At 38.8% G+C, this 19,732-nt stretch overlaps 2 protein-coding genes across 2 annotated transcripts in view; both read left to right on the forward strand.

The window, feature by feature from the left end:
* The first annotated feature begins 386 nt into the window (after positions 1–386).
* Positions 387–13,052, forward strand: LOC139725062 (calcium load-activated calcium channel-like). The gene is made up of 6 exons (XM_071636151.1): positions 387–540; positions 5,580–5,657; positions 6,107–6,166; positions 6,599–6,713; positions 9,545–9,689; positions 10,647–13,052. Exons 1-6 carry the CDS (start codon positions 480–482, stop codon positions 10,737–10,739), a joined length of 552 nt encoding a protein of 183 aa, XP_071492252.1. The 5' UTR covers positions 387–479; the 3' UTR covers positions 10,740–13,052.
* Positions 13,053–15,175: 2,123 nt separating this feature from the next.
* The window catches only part of LOC139725068 (anaphase-promoting complex subunit 5-like), a 104,497-nt gene continuing 99,940 nt past the window's right edge, over positions 15,176–19,732 (forward strand). Inside the window, exons 1-2 of the mRNA XM_071636156.1 lie at positions 15,176–15,372; positions 19,615–19,694. Coding sequence (XP_071492257.1) covers positions 15,181–15,372; positions 19,615–19,694 — 272 coding nt within the window. The 5' untranslated portion in view covers positions 15,176–15,180. The remainder of the gene's footprint in view (positions 15,373–19,614; positions 19,695–19,732) is intronic.

Consider the following 19,732-nt stretch of genomic DNA (forward strand, 5'->3'; position numbering starts at 1 on the left):
GATGGTATATTAATATTTGTTTATTTTTGTTTCTTCTGTATATCAGTTTGCTATTCAATTCTATTTACACTGTGGATCATTCAGGGCCCCGTGGAAGACCACCACTTATTCGTGCATGGGCTACTAGTACTAGTGTATAGTACTAGTATCAAACAGTACCAAAGATGATAGAGCGCCGCCAATGCGTAAACCATGTACATGTACCACATACTATAACAAAGATGATAGCTGTGCACGTGCGGCGCTCTATCAGCAAAAAGCGTACGATCTTTGATACACGTACAAAATTGTACGTACAGTCCATGATCCACGCAGAGTTCTGTGATCAGTACACGCAGCGCGCGAGCCTGGAGTCAGAAGAAAGGTCTGAACTGACTGGTGGAAAGAACGTCCGTAGTATTACCTCGCTGTGGAACCTCAAAAACCCGCACCGACCATTCTAAGCATTGTTCAGGCTGGATTGATAGAGATCTGTCACCATGTTTGCTGATACTCTCCTGATTGTGTTTATATCTGTCTGCACAGCACTGCTTTCAGAAGGTACCATATCCCCAAGTAATGTACAGTCCCACTCGCCGAAATGTACGTCTTGTTAGCACAGGCATATGACTAACTCAACTGCGGGGCGACCAGCCCGAACGCCCACAGACAGCACAGAGCACAGTATACGTTAGTCAGTTGACCGAAAGGTCGGTCTGTATCTGGTCGTCGGGGAAATGTTCCGCGGAGACTGCGTCTGGTTGTTGTTGTTGTTGTTGTTGTTGGTTGTTGTTGTTATTGTTGCTGCACGAATAAGTAATTTTAGTGGTCTTCCACGGCACGGGGCCCTGAACAACAACAACTGCGTCTGGCTTCATGGACATGGATCCCCTCCCTGATACAGACCGAAGTCATTGATGCCTGCTCCTGTGTGGAGCGGTCGCGCACAGATCAAACGTTACGATAAACCAAATTTCAGACAGCTTTTTTACACTCAAACACGTTTGACATGACATGAAACATTATGCAGCAATATTTGGGGCAAATTTCTCACATTGTGCAATCGAAATACTCACAGTAACTAAGTTATAATGCAGAAATTTTATCCATATCGCAACATCGCTGTTCGCGTGCTGTTCGCTCGCTGTAAGTCGCCATTTTGAATCTGTTAGCCAATCACATGCGAGGTACGTGTTTTAATAAAAAAACACGTAGAAACTACCTCGCATGTGATTGGCTAATGGATTCATATGTTTCTGCAGTTTGAACGTGATGACGCGACGGGCTGGTTGATGTGTGTTTTACATTGAAAATTCTACCAAAATGTTGGATTATTCATTAATCTGGTGAGTGTAGTGCATTCTTGAAATGTTGATTTTGCTATACAAGCTTAAATTTGCCGACCTAGGGCCGTGAATTAGACGCAATCGAGAAGGGTGAGGTACCTCACCCAATTTTCCATAGAGACACTGGTTAAGAACATCCACACAGTGATGGGTACTAACAACTTCCATCTGTCTACGGAGGAGAGCGATAACGTCAAAAAAATAAGACTCCTCCGGACAGACGGATCTTTCTGTCTTAGTACAGTCAGTAGCAGCATGACTGTGTGAAGGAGCGCCCCCGGGTTTAAGGGGTAAAATAAAGGCATGACATGCATAGTGCATTGTGTGGGGTGTCACGACTACTGTGTAGCTGACTTCTGTACAGTGACAAGGCTGTGTAATAAGTTAGGTGTGGTGTAACTATACACAGCCCTGTCGCTGTACACAAGTGTATTAAGTCGCGACAGGGCTGTACCGTGTGGACACTACGTAATCTTATAATTCCGGGGCGCCGATTCTATTTTGAATTTACTGCACCATATTTGTTACTAAGACTACATAAGATGAAAACTTTATCTATGTAGCTACCGTTTTCAGCTATTGATATTGACATACATATTTCACAACTTACCAAAAATGACACCTTTTTAAATCCTGTACGCCGCAGAAATCGTAGCAATCGCAGAAATGATTCGAAATGTCGGCGCAGCACTGGGCAAACGGGGTGCTGTCGACTGCGTGGGCGCAGTGTGTGGGCGCAGTGCCGTATATAAAGAGAGTCTGGCCAACTACTAAATTGAACGCCATGTCGTTGCCCAGTGTATTACGCGTTACAGGGTTAGCATGTACGCTCACACGTAATAATGAAAGCCTACCAAATAAGAGGTAGTGAACAATGGGCACTGCGTATGAGCGCACTTTGGTAACGACATGGCTCCTCAAAGATCACGGGACCACTTTTGACCAATCACAGGCTTCAAAACTCATAGGCCGAAAAGTGAGTTGGCCAGACTCTCTTTATATACGGCACTGCGCGGGCGTACAAACTCTACCTGCTTCAGTATGTCAAGGACACAAACCAATATTTTAATCTTTGATTTTTTTTCTTCCTTCTCTCTCTATTCCACTACCTACATTATACATAGGTCTGATGTTTGCAGAAGTTTCTCACTCGATTGAATTCATTATTACGTTTGTTCTAGCTTAAAAGTATACCCACCCACAGGGAGAACTCCACACTCGTGTATCATCGACATACTCAATGCCGTCTCTGTTCTATATCAGTACCATGGCATACTATTACTAGTACTCAACGCCGTCCTTTGTTTCTATACCGGTACTTTTCTCTCAGGCCAGGATTATCAATGGCTCGCGGCAGTGCCTCTTATGTGTGACTCATTTTTCACATCCTTTTTTGTAATCTTGGTAACGGGCTGACCCTATGTCAGAGAGAGGAGCTCAGCACCCTCCACCCCCCTAGCTGTCTGTTTTCTCTGTTCTGTCCTCGCCCTTTCCGCTATTCTTCTATCATTCCTCCTCTTCCATGATGTCCCTGCCTACTAGGCTTATAATAATATAACACCTAGGCTGATAAGTCACTAGAGGCGCCTGCCCCCGGGAAAGGCCGAGACTTCACCGGCGTCGGCGGGCGGGTCCTCTACCTGCTTGGCCGAAGGGAATGGCGTAACCTTGCATTTCGGTGCAGGAGTAGGCAGGCGACATCTTTTCCCAAAACCTGTCCCCTTTTCTTTCTCTGTAAATATCTCATTTGTAAATATTAAAAATAAATATAATTAGATTTTGTAAATAATTAGAAGTTGTGTAGGTTTTTATAATTGAATTTAAATGAGTATTTGAATTCAATGTATTTATGGGAGTAAATTGCCCACCCGGCAGAGACCTCCACAAAACTAAAACAACAACAACAACAACAACAACAACAACAACGTACAAACTCTAGCAGCGCAGTTTGCATTGTTCAAAGCTGGGAAAGATTTATTTTGAATCGCCCAGCGATGATCCCAGCATTCCGGGTTAAGTTTGGACTTTTTGCTCAGTGTATGTTGCGTGAGAGCTCACTATGGACTGAAATACCATGCTCATAGGGGTTATAGTCCAAGCATCTCAATAAACATGAGTGATTTGTAAAATTTGTGATAAGTATGGAGAAATTTTCAACAGTTTTGTTGTTGTGTGGCCGTGTTTGAGGGGTTTAGTAGATATGTGTATCACACACCGTCAGACGCCGTGCTAGCGCACGGCGTCTGGTCGGGCTAGGTGTGGGGTAAGTTTAACTGCGAAACACAGCCCGAACGCTTCGCGTTCGGGCTGTGTACTACAGTCGTCGGACAGTGTAGGGATGGATATGACTAGTCACGGCAGGGGGTAGTTTCACAGGTAAATTCCAACTTTAAGTACTAGAAATTGCTTCAATTTGAATACGGCACGCACATTTGACTTTCTGAACCTGTTTTTATCAATGAATGAAATTGCGCCTGCCACAAATAGGCACCCTGCCACAGACAGGGATAATTTGTATGTATATAGAACCTAGACCTAGACTGGTCTACTGTAAAAGTGGATATTTTTTCGCGACTAATTTTTCGTTCTCGGCCGGGTAAGAAGAGTTTCGTGTGTTTTTAATTCTGCGGACTCAAGACATCGACGACTGGCAATCCAAAATATTAGCGTCCCTTTATTTTCGTGCTAGTTTGGTCGTGTGAAATGCGCAAAAATTTTAACACCAAGAAAATTTCCACTTTTACAGTATATTATAAGGTACATATTTTTAAATATTCCTATTGCTGCATGCCACACTTAACTGATTATCTCTATTTGCAGCATATAAATACTTGTAGGAACTCTGGAAGATCTTCCACTCTCTCTGAAAGCGTCAGAAGAAGAAATATGATCGCTACATTGTCATGACTTCAACAAACCCAACTCACTCAACACACAGGACACCCATGTCAGCTTATTATGGTGATTTGCATGGTCAAGACTGACCAGTCAGTGCACAGTCAGCACGTCCATCTTTGCTGCAGGGTACATGTACGCCGGTTAGCGGCATAGTGTCTGATTTTGCAGCAGGGAGTAATCTGGTTTACAGTATGAGGCGATAGGTGTTACACACACAATAAGAGGCTAGGTTAAAACAGCTAGACTAAAAAACTGCCCCTGCCTCAAATAGGCACCCTGCGCTCTCTACCTGAAATAGGTCCTAATCAGTAAATGTAAGGTTTATGGACATACCTAGATCAATTTAAAATGAATATACAGAGACTCCAACCCCAAGCACCTTCTGATCTGGAGATTCTCCCGCCAGAAACCCCTAGCAAACGGGAGACTCCAACTTGATGTGCGCAAAGCGCACACACGACCGCGAAGTTCCTTGAGGCTGAGGTCCAGGGTCCGCTCAAGGGCCCTGGAAGCTCTTGGGTTCTAGATGCTCTCTCGTGCTATCTAAGGCTTGTTTTTCAATATACGATGGCACAAAGAAAGAAATCATTTCAAGCGGGAGACATAGAGCCAGGGCGGGAGAAATCAAATCTCAAGTGGGAGAACGGGAGATTTTGCAAAAATGGGCTTTCGGCGGGAAGTCTCCCGTCGAAAGCGGGAGAGTTGGAGTCTCTAAATATATTGTGTTTGGAGGTCACTTTGAGTCAGTGTTAGAGAGTAAGAGTAGCCTTCTACTCCCGATCACTGCAAATACGTAAAGGAATGATTACCATACGTTTCTAGGGAATCAGGGCTGGGAGGTGGCAAACAGGGTAATGATAGGGGGCACATGTTTCGGTTTGCATCAGATGGCGTGATATACATGTATTAGATATCCATTCACCGCACGCAAGCAATCTGCTGTGCTGTTATAACCTAGTCTCTTATCATGCATACTGCCTATCGCCTCGCGCTGCAAACCAGGACACCCCCCTGCTGCAAAATCAGACACCCTGCCACTAACCAACATATCCTCCCACCGCAGAGAGATGTGCTTACCGCACTCCAACAGGTCACGCTTAACCAACCAATGAGCTTAGGTATGTATGGGTGTCCTGTGTGTTGAGTAAGTTGCATTTGTCGAAGTCATACAATTAGTGATTGCCACGAAAGCCTTTTTTTTAATGCTGCAAACAGGGATCAATGGTGTAGTGCAATTTTCTGTACTGCATGGAGATAGCTGTGATTAATTGCATGAATGTTTTGATTAGATTTCATGCGATTTCTGAACTTACATTGTAATAGTTAACATGTGTATTTAATCTTATGCTTTTGTAGGTATCACATACATACTGGTGTACAGAACTGACACGTATAAAAAGCTTAAAGCTGAAGTAGAAAAGCAAAGCAAGAAATGTAAGTATGGTAATTGTAATGGCACATTTCCATTCCCATTCCCATCCTTATTTAATCTGAACTATGCATATTAAAAGAATGCATTTATGTTTACTGTTTTTTTGTTACTCTTATCACATGTATTTTGTTAATTTACGTTTTTGCAATTATTACAAATTAGTTCTGCATATACATTGTATATAATTTTCTCTGTTTACTTGATGGAAATGAAAATAAATTTGAACTTGAACTTGAACTTGACTTTCGGAAGTCTGATACAACTTGTATTGCTAAAATGTAACAGGTAGTGGTTGATTTTATGTCAGTGGTGTATTCATTCACCACAACTTTTGTCTTGAATAAACCTTTTTGTTTAGGTTTTTCAGTATGAAATTTATTAACTTGTGAATCATGTCACAATCTAACTCATTTTGCTTTTGATCTTGTTTTTTTTTTTTGCTTATCTCCAGTGGAAAGAACAAAGGAAGCATTTGGCGAAATGTCAGACAAAAACCAAAAGAAAAAACTTGGTAAGTTTATAGTGCCTTATTTCAATATTGAAACTGTTGTAGAAATATGATCCTTTAACAGATCATATCTGCAAGTTGCTGACAATCCATGCCAGGAAAAACTCGACTTCAATCATGATTTTGCAGATACATAACACAAAGACTATATCGCATTCTTGCATACATACCCATACATTGTGAATAAATATGACTAAGCTTGGATAGGAGAGGCACTTGCAGTATCGATATGGTTTGGTGTGAGTCACATGCTTAGGTCAAGAGTCATTAAAGGTAACAGAGTATCTCAAAGACTTGTGATATGTACAGTAACATGGCAACAGTTTGTTCAATTGTGAGTAAACTTTGGTTAGAGATATACTACACCATAAATGTTTGATATTCAATACTTTTGTGTTCTTATCATCATTGATGTGCTTTTCTCATACCTCAAAGAACGCCAAGAAGAACGTCTGAAAACCAACAGCAGGGATCTGTCTATGGTGAAGATGAAGTCCATGTTTGTCATTGCGTTCACCTTCACATCTCTAATGAGCATGTTCAACTCAATGTGAGTATTCAGAGTAAAGGATTGATCTGCACCTTACAGTAGCAATTAATAACAACAGGGACAGACAGACCAGAAATTTCTTTCGACAAGTCCTGTCTTAAAATTGGAAGTAATTGTACTTAAACCTGGAGTCAAAGACCCGTTTACAGTGAGTGAAAGGGCTGGGCTTGGCTGCAGCTGAGCCCGGCCTTCATTTCACTGTAAATGCGCAAAAGGCCAAACGCGGTACCAAAATTGGCCACGCATTTGGCTATTAAGCTCTGAGGTTCTCACTGTAAACGCAAACTGGGCCAAATGCGGTACCAAATTGCGACCGGCATGCTCCCAATAATAGTTGTATGTTTAGAAGCAGAGCGCCACTATGACAAAATATTGAAAGGTTTGAATTAAAAGCCCGGGCCGAGCCTGGCACTGTAAACGGACTAAATTGCAGGGCCAAGTATCACAATTGAGGCTGGGCTCAGGCTCAGGCTCGGCCCAGCCCTGCACTGTAAACGGGGTCAAAGAAGATGTCAGTGCCCATTTTGCATACCACCAATGTGCAGTAAAATATATGGAACCTCTAACAATTATATTTTGTATTTGGCCCTAGTTCCATTTTGTGTGTGGTACAGTGGACTCCCATTATAACAACATCCTTGGGACCGGCAGTTTTCTTTCGTTATATCAAAATTTCGTAACAATCGAACAAATAAACAAGTAAAGAAACACAGAGCTGATAATCTTTATTTCATTGTATATGTAATTGGAATTTCGTTATAAACCATGTTCGTTATAACGAGAGTGCATTGTATTCAAATTAAGTGGGGGAATTCATCAACCTGCGCTGTATGTGTGATGCCAATAGTCTTGACCTTTCATTCAGGTAACTGTTAACCAAGTGATAAACATTCTTTATTTGTATTAAACTTTGTATGTTATGCTACTCAGCAGTTCATAATGGTGTGAAGCTTTACAAGCCCCAAATTATATAATTTCTGAAAGGATGTTTTACGATTTGTTATGCTTTTCCATAGTGTACTAAGATATGCCACACAAAATGTACATACAAGATTAATGCTACCTCAATACTCACAGAAATTTAAGCTCATATCACAATATGACATACAAAATACATGTGTCCCAGTACACTGATGTACCACATGGTTACCTGTACTTTATCAAATGTAGAATAAGGAAGAAGGAAAAGATGTAGAAGAAAAAGAAGAGGAAGGAAAGATATTATACATGTACATGTATGTAGTGCAAATTCACAGTGTTATGTAATGAGGATGTTTCTCATATATGGAGCTTTGTAGGTCCTGTGTGCAATAGTTGACAGTACTGTACACACATACACTGTATGTATTGACTGACAAGAATGCTGCTGGTATGCATTTTGTTGTACTGGGAACACAGTTGAGGGTTAGAAAATCTTGGCAGTGTGCCATTGTGGGGTCTTGTATTATGACTGTGCTGAATATGAAGTAACCATATTTGTTTCTGTTTATTTGATTCTTGGATTGAGAACTTCTAATGCCTCTACTCCAAGGTGTGCTAGAGGTATTAATTTTTTGGTTGACTGTCCTTCATCCATCCTCAGATATTGTATGCATGATTCAACAACAATTTGATTTATTTTCGTAATGCATGGCCCAGGTATACTACATGAGGTGTAGCATGCACTGATTAGATTTTTGAGATGTAAAGGACAGAAATAGATCTATAGACAGTTGTATGCGTGAAGATGATATTAGTGGCTGATTAATGGTTAAGGTCGATGTTAAATTTACTTTAAAAAAAACCAAACAAACAAAGGTCATTTCCACTCATTACTTCAGCCGTGAAAGTCAGGTGAGGGTGTAAGTTTGTGTAAAGGGTAGCAATAAATTGGCAGTTATTTTAATGAACATGATAGTGACAGATGAAAAGTCACTGCTTTGGCTAAAATTTTAGTTTTCTGTCATAACTTCAGATATTAGTTTTCATTTGTAACATTATTTGCTAAGAATAAAAACAAATCAATAATCTGTTGCTTGAAATAACAGGGATGAAAGGCCAAGGTCAAAGGTCACCAGAATTAAGCTAAAATGTCATTTTGGTCATAAATTCCACCAGGTGCAGGTCAGATATTATTTTATTATTGATATTTGGTCTAGTATGGACAAGAATACATTGGAAAATATTATGTCCTCTGTGCAGAGAGGGTTATACAAGGCAATCCTTAGTGCTCAAGAATAATGAGCGTAACCTATTATTAAATGAATTGTCATTTCTTACTGTATGGCATGGATATTGATTGCATGAGAAGCAGAGGCATCCCAATCAACAGAGCATAACAGTCAGTTGCTCTGCTCCTCTCATGTTTTGCATTTTACCCCGTCCTCAAAGCTGTTGAGACAACAGATGAAACTACATTGTATTGCTTTTTGACAACTCCAGATGTGTGTTTTACAATGAGCTTGTTCAAATATCCATGCTTTTCAAAAGTGCAGTTGTTAATTTATGTTATTGTAAAATATGCCATGGTGATGCTTAAAACATAAATGCACAGTTTAGTCAATACCCATTCCAAATTGAAAACAAACAACCATGATGGGGGGGGGGGGGGGGGGTACCACTCTAACCACTTTAAAGTATTCATGAGTAGATACAGTACTTTGAATACAATGATTTAATTGCTAATGAGTATTGAGCTACAGAATGTATTTGAATGTTTTTTTTTTAATGATCTAGTAGTACATGCTTTTATTTTCTAGTCAGATGAGGCATGTATTGTACATGTATTCATGTATTTTGTTTGCATACCAAGTACATGCCAAGTTGTTTTTCCATCTTCTACTTTCTAATAGATTTGATGGCAGGGTGGTTGCTAAGCTCCCATTCACACCCATCTCGTGGTTACACGGCATCTCACATCGTAACCTCCTTGGCAATGACTTCACAGACTCCTCCTTCATTTTCCTGTATATCTTGTGCACCATGTCAATTCGTCAGGTCTGATTTCATTCTTTATTCAATTATTATAATCAGATGTTTTGATTGTTCTGAAAACTGATATCTCTTAGTTTTGCAACATCCTGTAATGTTTCAAAGACCTGAATAGACAGTACTCAATTTTCAATTAATCTGAACTCACAATGTCAAATTCTTGTAGTCTGTATGAATATGACATCATTGATCAAACTTTTTTTTTTCTTTAAATGCATATACATAAGTACTATGAATAAATTGCCTCAGCAGTTCTGAACAGTTGCTTTGATACAATGCATTGACAAAATGGAAGCCTTCCATATTCAGACTTGCAGAGATGCAGGAATATGATTATGTTTAAAAAAACATTTTACCAGAAGGGACATGCACAATAAGTTCATACGTTCATAATCAGTATACAATGTATTTCATTTTAGCTAGACCATAGTTGATATGAAAGCTTTAAGCCTACATTAACAATTTGGTAATTGTAAAACGAAACGTTGAAACGATGTACAAATCATAAAGATGACTTAAATTATGGGATAAATCATGGTTAAGATTCATTGAAAAAAGACGATAGATATCATTGTGTCATAGTCAGGAATGATAGTAAAAGATTAAAAATCTCTGAAATATTTATCTGTATATGTATTCCATTTGGAGATGGTGTCAACAAATTTGAAAGAAAAATCCTGCAATGACTTAAAATACAAATGCAACAATTTGCATATCAGTTTATTTTGCATCTGTTTGTGTTAAAGAGGATTTTGTCAACAAATGTCAGGAAAAACTGAGTCTGTATCACATGTCTATCAAGCTTATGCTGCATTCTGCATGTCAAAATATGTTTTGTTTGTTTGTTTGATAACTCAAGTGTGGAAGACAAACACAGTGACTTCTCATGCTTTGACTGCTCCTATTACTGATTGTTGATTTTAGTATCCTTGTCATCTTGTGCATTTTCATTCCCTTTCACAGAATATACAAAAACTTTTGGGCTTTGCCCCATCAAGAGCTGCAGCCAAGCAATCAGGTGGCTTCTTTGGTCAGACCCAGCCTGGTGCAAAATAAGGCTTCACCGTAGAGGACACTCACCTCAATATTTCCAAGACTTGAGCTGGCTGCAATCATCCCTACCAACAACAGATTTCAAGAAATTCTCTGAAGAGAGAGAGAAGGACAAAAATATATAAGACCATGCATCACAAAACCAACAAAAAGTCGCACACACTGATGTTAGGTCAGGACTGTCAGGACACCTATACTAGGTGAGATGGGTCAACCGAGTCAATCTTGAGTTTTTCACATTTTCTGAAAGAGCAAGACTTCATCTACATCATGGTCAAGTTTGGGATCATAAAGTAAATGGGAAATTGTGTTTTTAGCAGTTTTTTTTAAACACTTTTTGGTAGAATACAGCTGTAGTACGATTAGGTGTGTCTTAGAGTTCCCTTTTCATTTAAAAAAAAACCTTTACACAATCTTCACTTTCAACTCTGATAACTTTTGAAAAGGTGATGCTACTGCTTTGAAAGTTGGGTAGTAGTCATGGATAGAATGTGTTCATAGAGCATGAGCAATTACAGCCTAATCTTATAATCCCTTCATTGTTTGTGCTGCGGAGTTTCACATCCTGTCTTTTGTCCCATTCATTGCGCCGCTAATACGGCTTGGTAAGAAAAGCGCTTGAATAGACCCTAAACTTTAGAGCCTCTTTTCTCAGGTAACGCTTTTCTACAGTTTTGTGTTTTGTGTTCAATATTTAGATGGGTTAGGAGAGTCCATTTAAAATGAGTTATACATCATTTTAAAGCTTAAAGTCTGCTCTTTCAGAATCTGTCCTCGACTAAAGATCCATGTCAGGTGACTTATTGTTGGTTTTGTGGTGCAGGTTCACATATAGTGAAGGAGATGCAGAGAGTAATCAAAGTCATTTAACTAGCATTCTGTTTTAGAATTCTGACATTTAGAGTGGTGAGCTTAGCTTTGTTGAGAGATCATATTATTTGATGGCACGTCCTGAACCCCTGGCAATGATTTATGGTACATCGATACTTTGGTAAAAAATTAAAATATGGCCTGTTCATATTATAAAAAAAAAGACTAGTATAAGCATAAAGTTAATTGAATATCTTAATCAATCTGGTCAACAAAACTTCCCATGGATGGTTGAGATGTAATCTTTCACATTGGCACACAAAGTGGTCATCTGAAAAAATCCTTGGCATTTTGAGAGTAGTCCCTTTAAGTTTGCCCCTTTGCTCAACATTGATGACTGCCCACCTCTCACTCGGAACTGAAGTAGCAACATGGATGAGTTGTGACACTGTTCTCTATGTGGTTTTCCACACAAGCCCATTTGGCCAGATTGACCAGAAGTTATGTAACTTTATACTACCTTGATGAATAAAAGATCTGTATTGCTCCAATAAAAACTTTATTGTACATCATCATTGTGTGAAAGGAACCAAAAACAATTAAAGGACCCGAAACAATTGTTATAATCTTTGTAAATTTTAAAGTCAATGGGAACATTTACAGTTTCACATGTATGATAAAGATTGTTGAACAACATGAACCTGTTTTTACATCCACTCCAAGATCGGCAATTACAAATAATTGTACCTGAAAATTTTTGTGCATTCAGGGCATTAGAGTCAAATTTTTGGGGGGACATGCTCTGCTGTAGACAGTCATTTACATGAAATGATTCTTACGGAATGAGATATTACTGTCATTCATGAGTTTAACATTGGCCAGAGGATACTGAATCCAGCATGACTCCTTGACATACCCAAATTAAAGATCAGGGGGCATTTCATGAAGCACTTTACCCAACAAAGTTGTCAGACAAATTTGCTCTCAGCCAATCAGATGCAACGATTTCAGTAGATTGTAACAGCTTGTCAGAAAAATATCCGACCAAAACGCTTCATGAAATGCCCCCCAGGTGACATGAAAGCATTAAGTTATTCCATGAAGCTTGTCATGCTGCCCTTTTGTCAGCTGGTATGTCTGTGAAACATTATTTGTTTGTTTTGTTTGTCTGTGTCATTGACTTGTTTTGAGAGTGATTTATTTAGCTTAGCACACAAATTCTGAGCAGGAAGACAATTGAATATTTGATTATTGGTGGCAAATAGAATTATTGAAAACAAACTGATGTTTGTGTGGACTCTCATGCATTGAATGAAAACTGCACTGCCTGCTTGTCAGTCATAACAATGATGCATTCAGTGTGATCTAAATCTTGCTGGATTCAGTGTGTGTGACTGTATGTGCACCTTTACTGTTCAATGTGTACTAATGAGGACTATGGTATTTGACACTTGTGATATGCAGGTCAATACCTCACCAAAACAATCCTACTGTATTAAATGAAAATAAAAGGAAACTCATTTTCACATCTTAAGACTTCTCACTCAATATTTTCTGTTGTGTACATGATGCATGTATTCTGAATGTACACATTCTATTTTGCCCGTTGTAGACCTTTACTTTATCAAGTTAAAATATTGGGATTACATCATGGAAATTGTTTAACCAGTTGGCTTAATCAAGGCAAACTCTAGATGATCATGTTAAGTAGGTTTCAGTGAAGCTTTCTGCTTCTTTCTGGTGAAGACGGTTGGGCATCCTTGGTCTTGTAGAGATGTACTCATCTCCATTTTTATGTTTGAATGACTGCTAGGTGCGAGGTGACAACATGTAAATATATATGTATATATATGTATATATATATATGTATATATATATATATATATATATATATATATATATATATATATATGTAATGTGATTTCCAACCATAAGGAGTTAGTCATTGCATTCTTCATCAGAGACCAGGATGCAATGCAATGTTAGATTAAAATTCGTTTCTGAAGCAGACATGCAACACTACATGTATACCTCTGCTCCTTACATATACATGTACAGTATATGAATTATACATGTACATGAAATATCACCTTAGAATTTTCCATAGATTGTGTTAAGAAATAATAATTTATTTTTTTTTGTGTGTGCTATTTTAGTGTAGAAATTATATTTGTGTAACACATGTTATTCCCAGCTAATTACCTTTAGAATAATGATCAGTCTGATATATCAGGATTTGAGACTTGGGTGTGTACTTGCATGTGATTAAAAAAAAATGGAGATTAATTCATCCCTTTATGTACTTACTGTATGGCAAAGTGTGAGGGGATAACATCAACTTAAAGGGACTGTACAGTATTGGTTGAGGTGGGGATTCATGTTTTGAACATTCCTAAGTGAGTTAATGAGAAACCTCTTATGAAATATGAAAGAGCATGTCATTTTAAGAAGGATTCAACGTTTATTTGATGAAAATTGGTTTTCAAATGGCTTAGATATCCAAAAAAAGTGATAATAAAAGGCGACAGGCCATGCCTTTTATTAGGATCTGTTTGTTTTCACCTTGTTTTTGGATATTTCAGCCATTTCAAAACCGATTTTCATCAACTAAACTTTTGATACACCTTAGAATTGCATGCTCCTTGACATCTCATAGAGTGGTTTCTGAATATCTCGCAAAACGTTAAAAGTTAAATCCTCACCTCAACCAGAACTGTACACACCCTTTGATATTTGCATATTCATAATGAATGTTCAAGAACTGTTTTTGAATATTAGCAAAACCTCATGATTTCATATCTTCCTTAATTTTCAATTTTCACCCAATTTTGATCAAACTTTCACTGTATAGCTGTTATGCTTGTAAGGTTTTATTCTTTCTTTTTAGATAAACTTTCATTTGTCCTGGATTCCCCCCCCCCCCCTTTATGGATGGAAACGGGTTTAATAGGATTTTGACCACCTATCACAGACTTTTGGAAGGAAAATACCACTCAAAATCATCTACCCCTACCCCGCTGGATTTTGGAAGGGAAGCTAGAAATATTACCATGCAAACATTACCAAAAAGAAAAAAAAAATCACACCGGTGACAGTGTGCTCTTCATCTTCTTCATCTGTTCTAGTGTTATTTACAATACAATTTATTTACAGATGTTAACATGCACATAGATAGCAAATACATTGTTCGAAGAACAAAGACTAGCCACTGTTAATTGTCAACTGTAAGACGATTGCCGAAGAGTGCGGGGCTAAAACTATTGATCAGAGGCTTTTCTTTAATTGCTCGTGCAGAGTTAGAAACCTCTGATCATGAGTAGTTTTTATTTTGCACGAGCAAAGAAAAATATCTGATCAGTAGTACGCACGGATCGAGAAAAAAAAACCCAAACAAAAACCTCTGATAAGTGGATTTGCAACACGTTTTCATCGTCAACCTCCTTATTATAATTATTATCAATGAACCCCCCCCCCCCCCCCCCCCCCCCCCCCCATGCGAGGTCCGTACAGTTCGTCATCAGCTGAGATGTGATCGATGAGCGCAGCCACCCAGAACCCATCGAGCGATCGAGGCGAGGGCGCGCGAACTCGTTCATTTTAAAAAGAAGACTTGAATTTGATGACGCGATTCACAATGACTGGGATCATGGATCCGGTGAATAAAATAAGACGACCAAGGGAAATGGTGACTCCTCATAAAATATCACTTCTTATGTTAGTTTTTGAGTATTCAAACTATGGAAAACAAGCGCAGATTTCGGGAAAGAGAAAATGGGACCATCGAGTTTCCCGTAATTTTGCTCGCTCTGTTCTCGGATGGATACAGGTAAATACGTGCCTTACGTAGTCCAATACGTTAACTTCAGTGTTACAACATTGGAAGGCTTTCAAAGTAATTGGACAACTACTTGGTACCTGGTATTGTAGTACAAAGTATTCCAAATTACCGTAAAGTTTTATGTGGAATGCTTACAGATTATGCTACCTAGACCCTCTAATTATCTTACCGTCAATTAGAATTTCAATATGCCATTGACGAAATACGTCTAGCAGGATCACACACGGTTCGGATCGATTGGGACTAAACACGTTACGCGTTACCAGGGGGGTGTTTCACAAAGATTTAAGTTTGACTTAACTCATGCGTAAATCCCCAAACCCTGCGTAAATCCCTAAGTCCTGCGTAAATTTACGCAGGACTTTGAATCCTGTTTCACAAAGCTTAAGTCATGCGTAAGTCCCACCAAGTCCTGCGTAACTCTACGCATGGCCTGAAGCCATGCGTAAAGTCAGACTTAAATTCCAAAATGGGAAGTTCAAAAGCATAATCAACTCCTAATATTCATTAATTTCTTCCACTTTATCTTATCCTGAGTGAGATGGCAGTATTTTTAACAAACTAGAGAATCACTAGTTTCGTAGAGGGTCTACTCCTACACTAGAACTATTCACTGAACAATGGTCCAAATTAAAAATAGTCATAAAAATAGATCCCTACCTACAAATGTAACGTTACTGATATAGTTTGAACTGTTAAGTTAAACCAAAATTTTAGCTCATAAAGAGCTATATAATCTACATGTATCTGGACTTTGGAAATTAATTATATTTCTACCAATCCTTTCTTGCCTGTGTTATCTTCTTAGCTGCTTACCCATGAATATTAATGCATGCCTATCCATTATAAATATCATGCATTCACAACAAATTAGAAAAACCTAACAAATTAGTTAGACCTATACTTGTTAGAAATATTATACCTCTTGTGTACAGGACGGGGCTGTGTCTGTCTACACTAACTGGTTAGACCGATAAATTTGTCTCTTGTTCGGTAGCCTAATTGTATCTGTACAGTCTGTAATACGGTCGACTGCATTAGTGACCGTATAAATACAGTTAACAAGAGGCTACCCGACAAGAGGCAGATTTATTGGTCTACCTCCACACATGACTGCCAATGAAATTAGCCAAGTTTCCATTTCTACGGTACCAGTTACATCTTAATGAATGCTTCTTTTTTTTTCCTGGAAGCAAAAAACAAAACAAAATAAGACATAACAACCCCCCCCCCCCCCCCCCCCCCAGCATTTTGTGTCAGTTAGAGGAAACGGTTAGCCAATAGACAGTCACCTCTGCCTCGCATCAAAGGCTACAGTAACGTATACACTGAAAACGTTAGAGGTCTAGTAGTTTCTATGCCTAATCTTGATTGATGCAGTTCTCAAACACATTCCAAAATCCGAAAACGCATAAATTCATCAATTACTTCCCAATTCAACTCAGGGCCCAGCAATTGGACTTTAAAATTTGACCAATTGATAGCCATTAGCCATGATTTATTATGGTTTTAACTTACCTTATACATGCAGTCTAACGTTAGGGCAATCATGCACTTTGTTTTCTTCAAAATCATGAAGATGTGGCACTGTGCCCCTGTCTTGATTAATGTTGGTACAGTGCACAGACTCTACACTAACTGTTAGGCATAGCCATGTTTAATTGATAGTCATACTAATACTAGAACTGATAAGAGTTTATATGTAGACATAACTATACACAGCCCAGTTATTCGCACAGCGTATAAACAGCGTCTGGTCGGGCTAATGTAGACATTGTCTAATGACATGATATTAGTAATGAGCAGACTCTACAAATTACAATACAAGTACCGGTACAACACACACAGAGTTCATAATATTCAGTCCCTTCCTAACCTTCGATGAATCATCTCTTGCTCAAATTACATAATTTCAAGGACCTACCTAATGACTGACAGAACAGCTAGATCTACACTCACTTCTGTAGTTACGACCAACCCTAGCTAGTTGGAAAAGAAAACTTCTCTTCGTGTGCAACAAGAGGCTAGCCAGAATCCTCTTCTACTACTAAGGTCCACAGTTCATTTTGCAATGTGAATGGTTGTACAGAATGCAGAGATCATATCAGTGCCAGCTAGCTGCTGCGAGCTGCGCGAGCAACCCCATTCATCCTAACTTTCACACAGTCCAATATAAACATGTGGGACTGGATTAAAGAGGCCTCATGCACAAAACATCTCTTATATCAAAATAATCATCAAACGAGCGGTTATTCATGTACAAAAGAGAAATAATATGAGTCAGTAAATGAGCACTGTGAATAACGAATGATACAGTAATGTCATATGAATCGTAGTTGCAGAAAATCAAAGCAATTTCCCTTCCAGAAATTACTCAAAAATCATCAGCAGACAACAAATGTCTAATTTGCATATTTTTGGCTCGTACATTATTATTCAAATCGAATAAGTCAGTCTTAGCATAAGATTGACTTTGTGAAACAGACTTAAAAAGTCGCACTTAGACTAAGATTGACTAGTGCTAAGTCTGACTTACTAAGTGCGACCTTTGTGAAACAGGCCCCTGGCCTAAGTCGTAAGTCAGTGTTACACTTACAGTCACACTGCACCGTCCTGACACTCAATAAGAAAGGCTCAGAAAACTGTGTACAGGATCCTTCGACTCTGAACAACAAACATGATGTCCGATGATATGATGATGGCTATTGGGGCATTAGCCATTAGATACATAAATGAAATGATAAAAGGCACACTTTATTTCCTTCAATACCAAATCATTGTAGGGCCTAATGAAAATTTAGATGCAGTGAAAGAACCCTATTCTTGTGGCAGGTTTTGGGTAAAATCGTGAAATAAACCCCACCGCAGTGCGCGTGCACCCGTGCATTAGCAAGCAAGGATAGGTCCTAGGGTTAGCTTAGGGTTAGGGTTTTACTTTTATGGTTAAATTGGCCATTAAATTAGTCGAGGGACACTAGGGGGTCCTTCTGAGAATAAAAAGTTGAAGACCAAAGCAAAAAACGGGAGAAAGGGAGGACGAAAGATGCTATGCTGTGGAAATCGGCCCCACCGCTGTATCAATTTCGCGTAAACGCCGTTTGGTGGGGCCGCATTCACGAGTATTATACTGTGGAAGGAAGGCCCACCGCCGTGCTTACCTACCGATGAACGCCACACAGTGGGGCTGAATTCACAAGTATATTAACAGGCGAGCCGCCGTAGTATTAGTACGAACACGCAGTGGTGGGGCCTATTTCACGAGTATGCCAGGTTTTGTACAGGGTGCCTATTTGCAGCAGGGGCCGTTTCATTCATTATGAGATGTAAACCCTATATACCTGAGGCTGTAGCTACAGTACATGTTACGTGAGATAAAAACAACTGTACAGGATTAATTGTATAGTTAAAGGGCTACCGGTTTGTAGGTGGAGATTTATAGCTACAATTGTAGGTCAATTATCCATGATAATTGGCAAATTGTAGGTATAAATTTACATCAAAAGTTGCAAATCACAATTTTAAGAACATATAGACAAATTTGACATCCTTGAAATTTGGTAATACATGCTATGGCTCATACATATTTCGTCAGTAATTCTGATTCAAAATGTGATCAATTGCGGCACAATAACACATAACGAAACAACAGAAGATTTTAGTGTAGACAATGTTTATGAGTACAGGCTAGTATATATAGTTTTATCAGCCTGTAGCAGCTACAGAGTGACAGAACCATACTTGAGTAGAGGAAACCCTGCTATTAGTGTTGATATGAGCTCACAAGGTACCACTTTTATTGAGGTGAATTTTGTGGTCCCCATTTTCTAATACTGTATTTACTTGGTCTCTTTACTATGTTTGTTACAAAGATGTACATTTTATACACAACGACCTGCTAAAACAAAGTAAAAGCAGTAGTGCTGGTGACCTCATTATGTTTGGGTTTGTTGAGGTTTCTAAATGCATATTTTGATAACACATCTTATAGTGTCTGTATATCATGTATGTGTGTGTTTGTTTTGTTTTCTACAGAGATATCTCAGGACTGCTGTAGTTAATGATACTACAGATGTACATTCAACAAAACTATAAACATTTGCACAGATGGTTAATCTAAAAGTCTTGTAGTAACAATACCATGTGCAAGTACTTGTCCATTTTAGACTAAATAAATGAACACAGTTAAAGAAGATATTGATCTGAATAGAGAAATGTGTTATTGACCTACAGGGTTCTGACATCGAGCATGATGAATTCATCACCAAGGTTAAAGGGATACACCTTGACTTGGCAACATCTCTCAGTGCTTGGTAAGCTTTTCTATAAAGCTCTTCTTTTCTGTGGATCT

Source organism: Diadema antillarum, unplaced genomic scaffold (genome assembly GCF_040938485.1).
Source record: "Diadema antillarum isolate AM-2024a unplaced genomic scaffold, OU_Dant_1.0 seq00000014_RagTag, whole genome shotgun sequence".
Lineage (NCBI taxonomy): Eukaryota > Metazoa > Echinodermata > Echinoidea > Diadematoida > Diadematidae > Diadema > Diadema antillarum.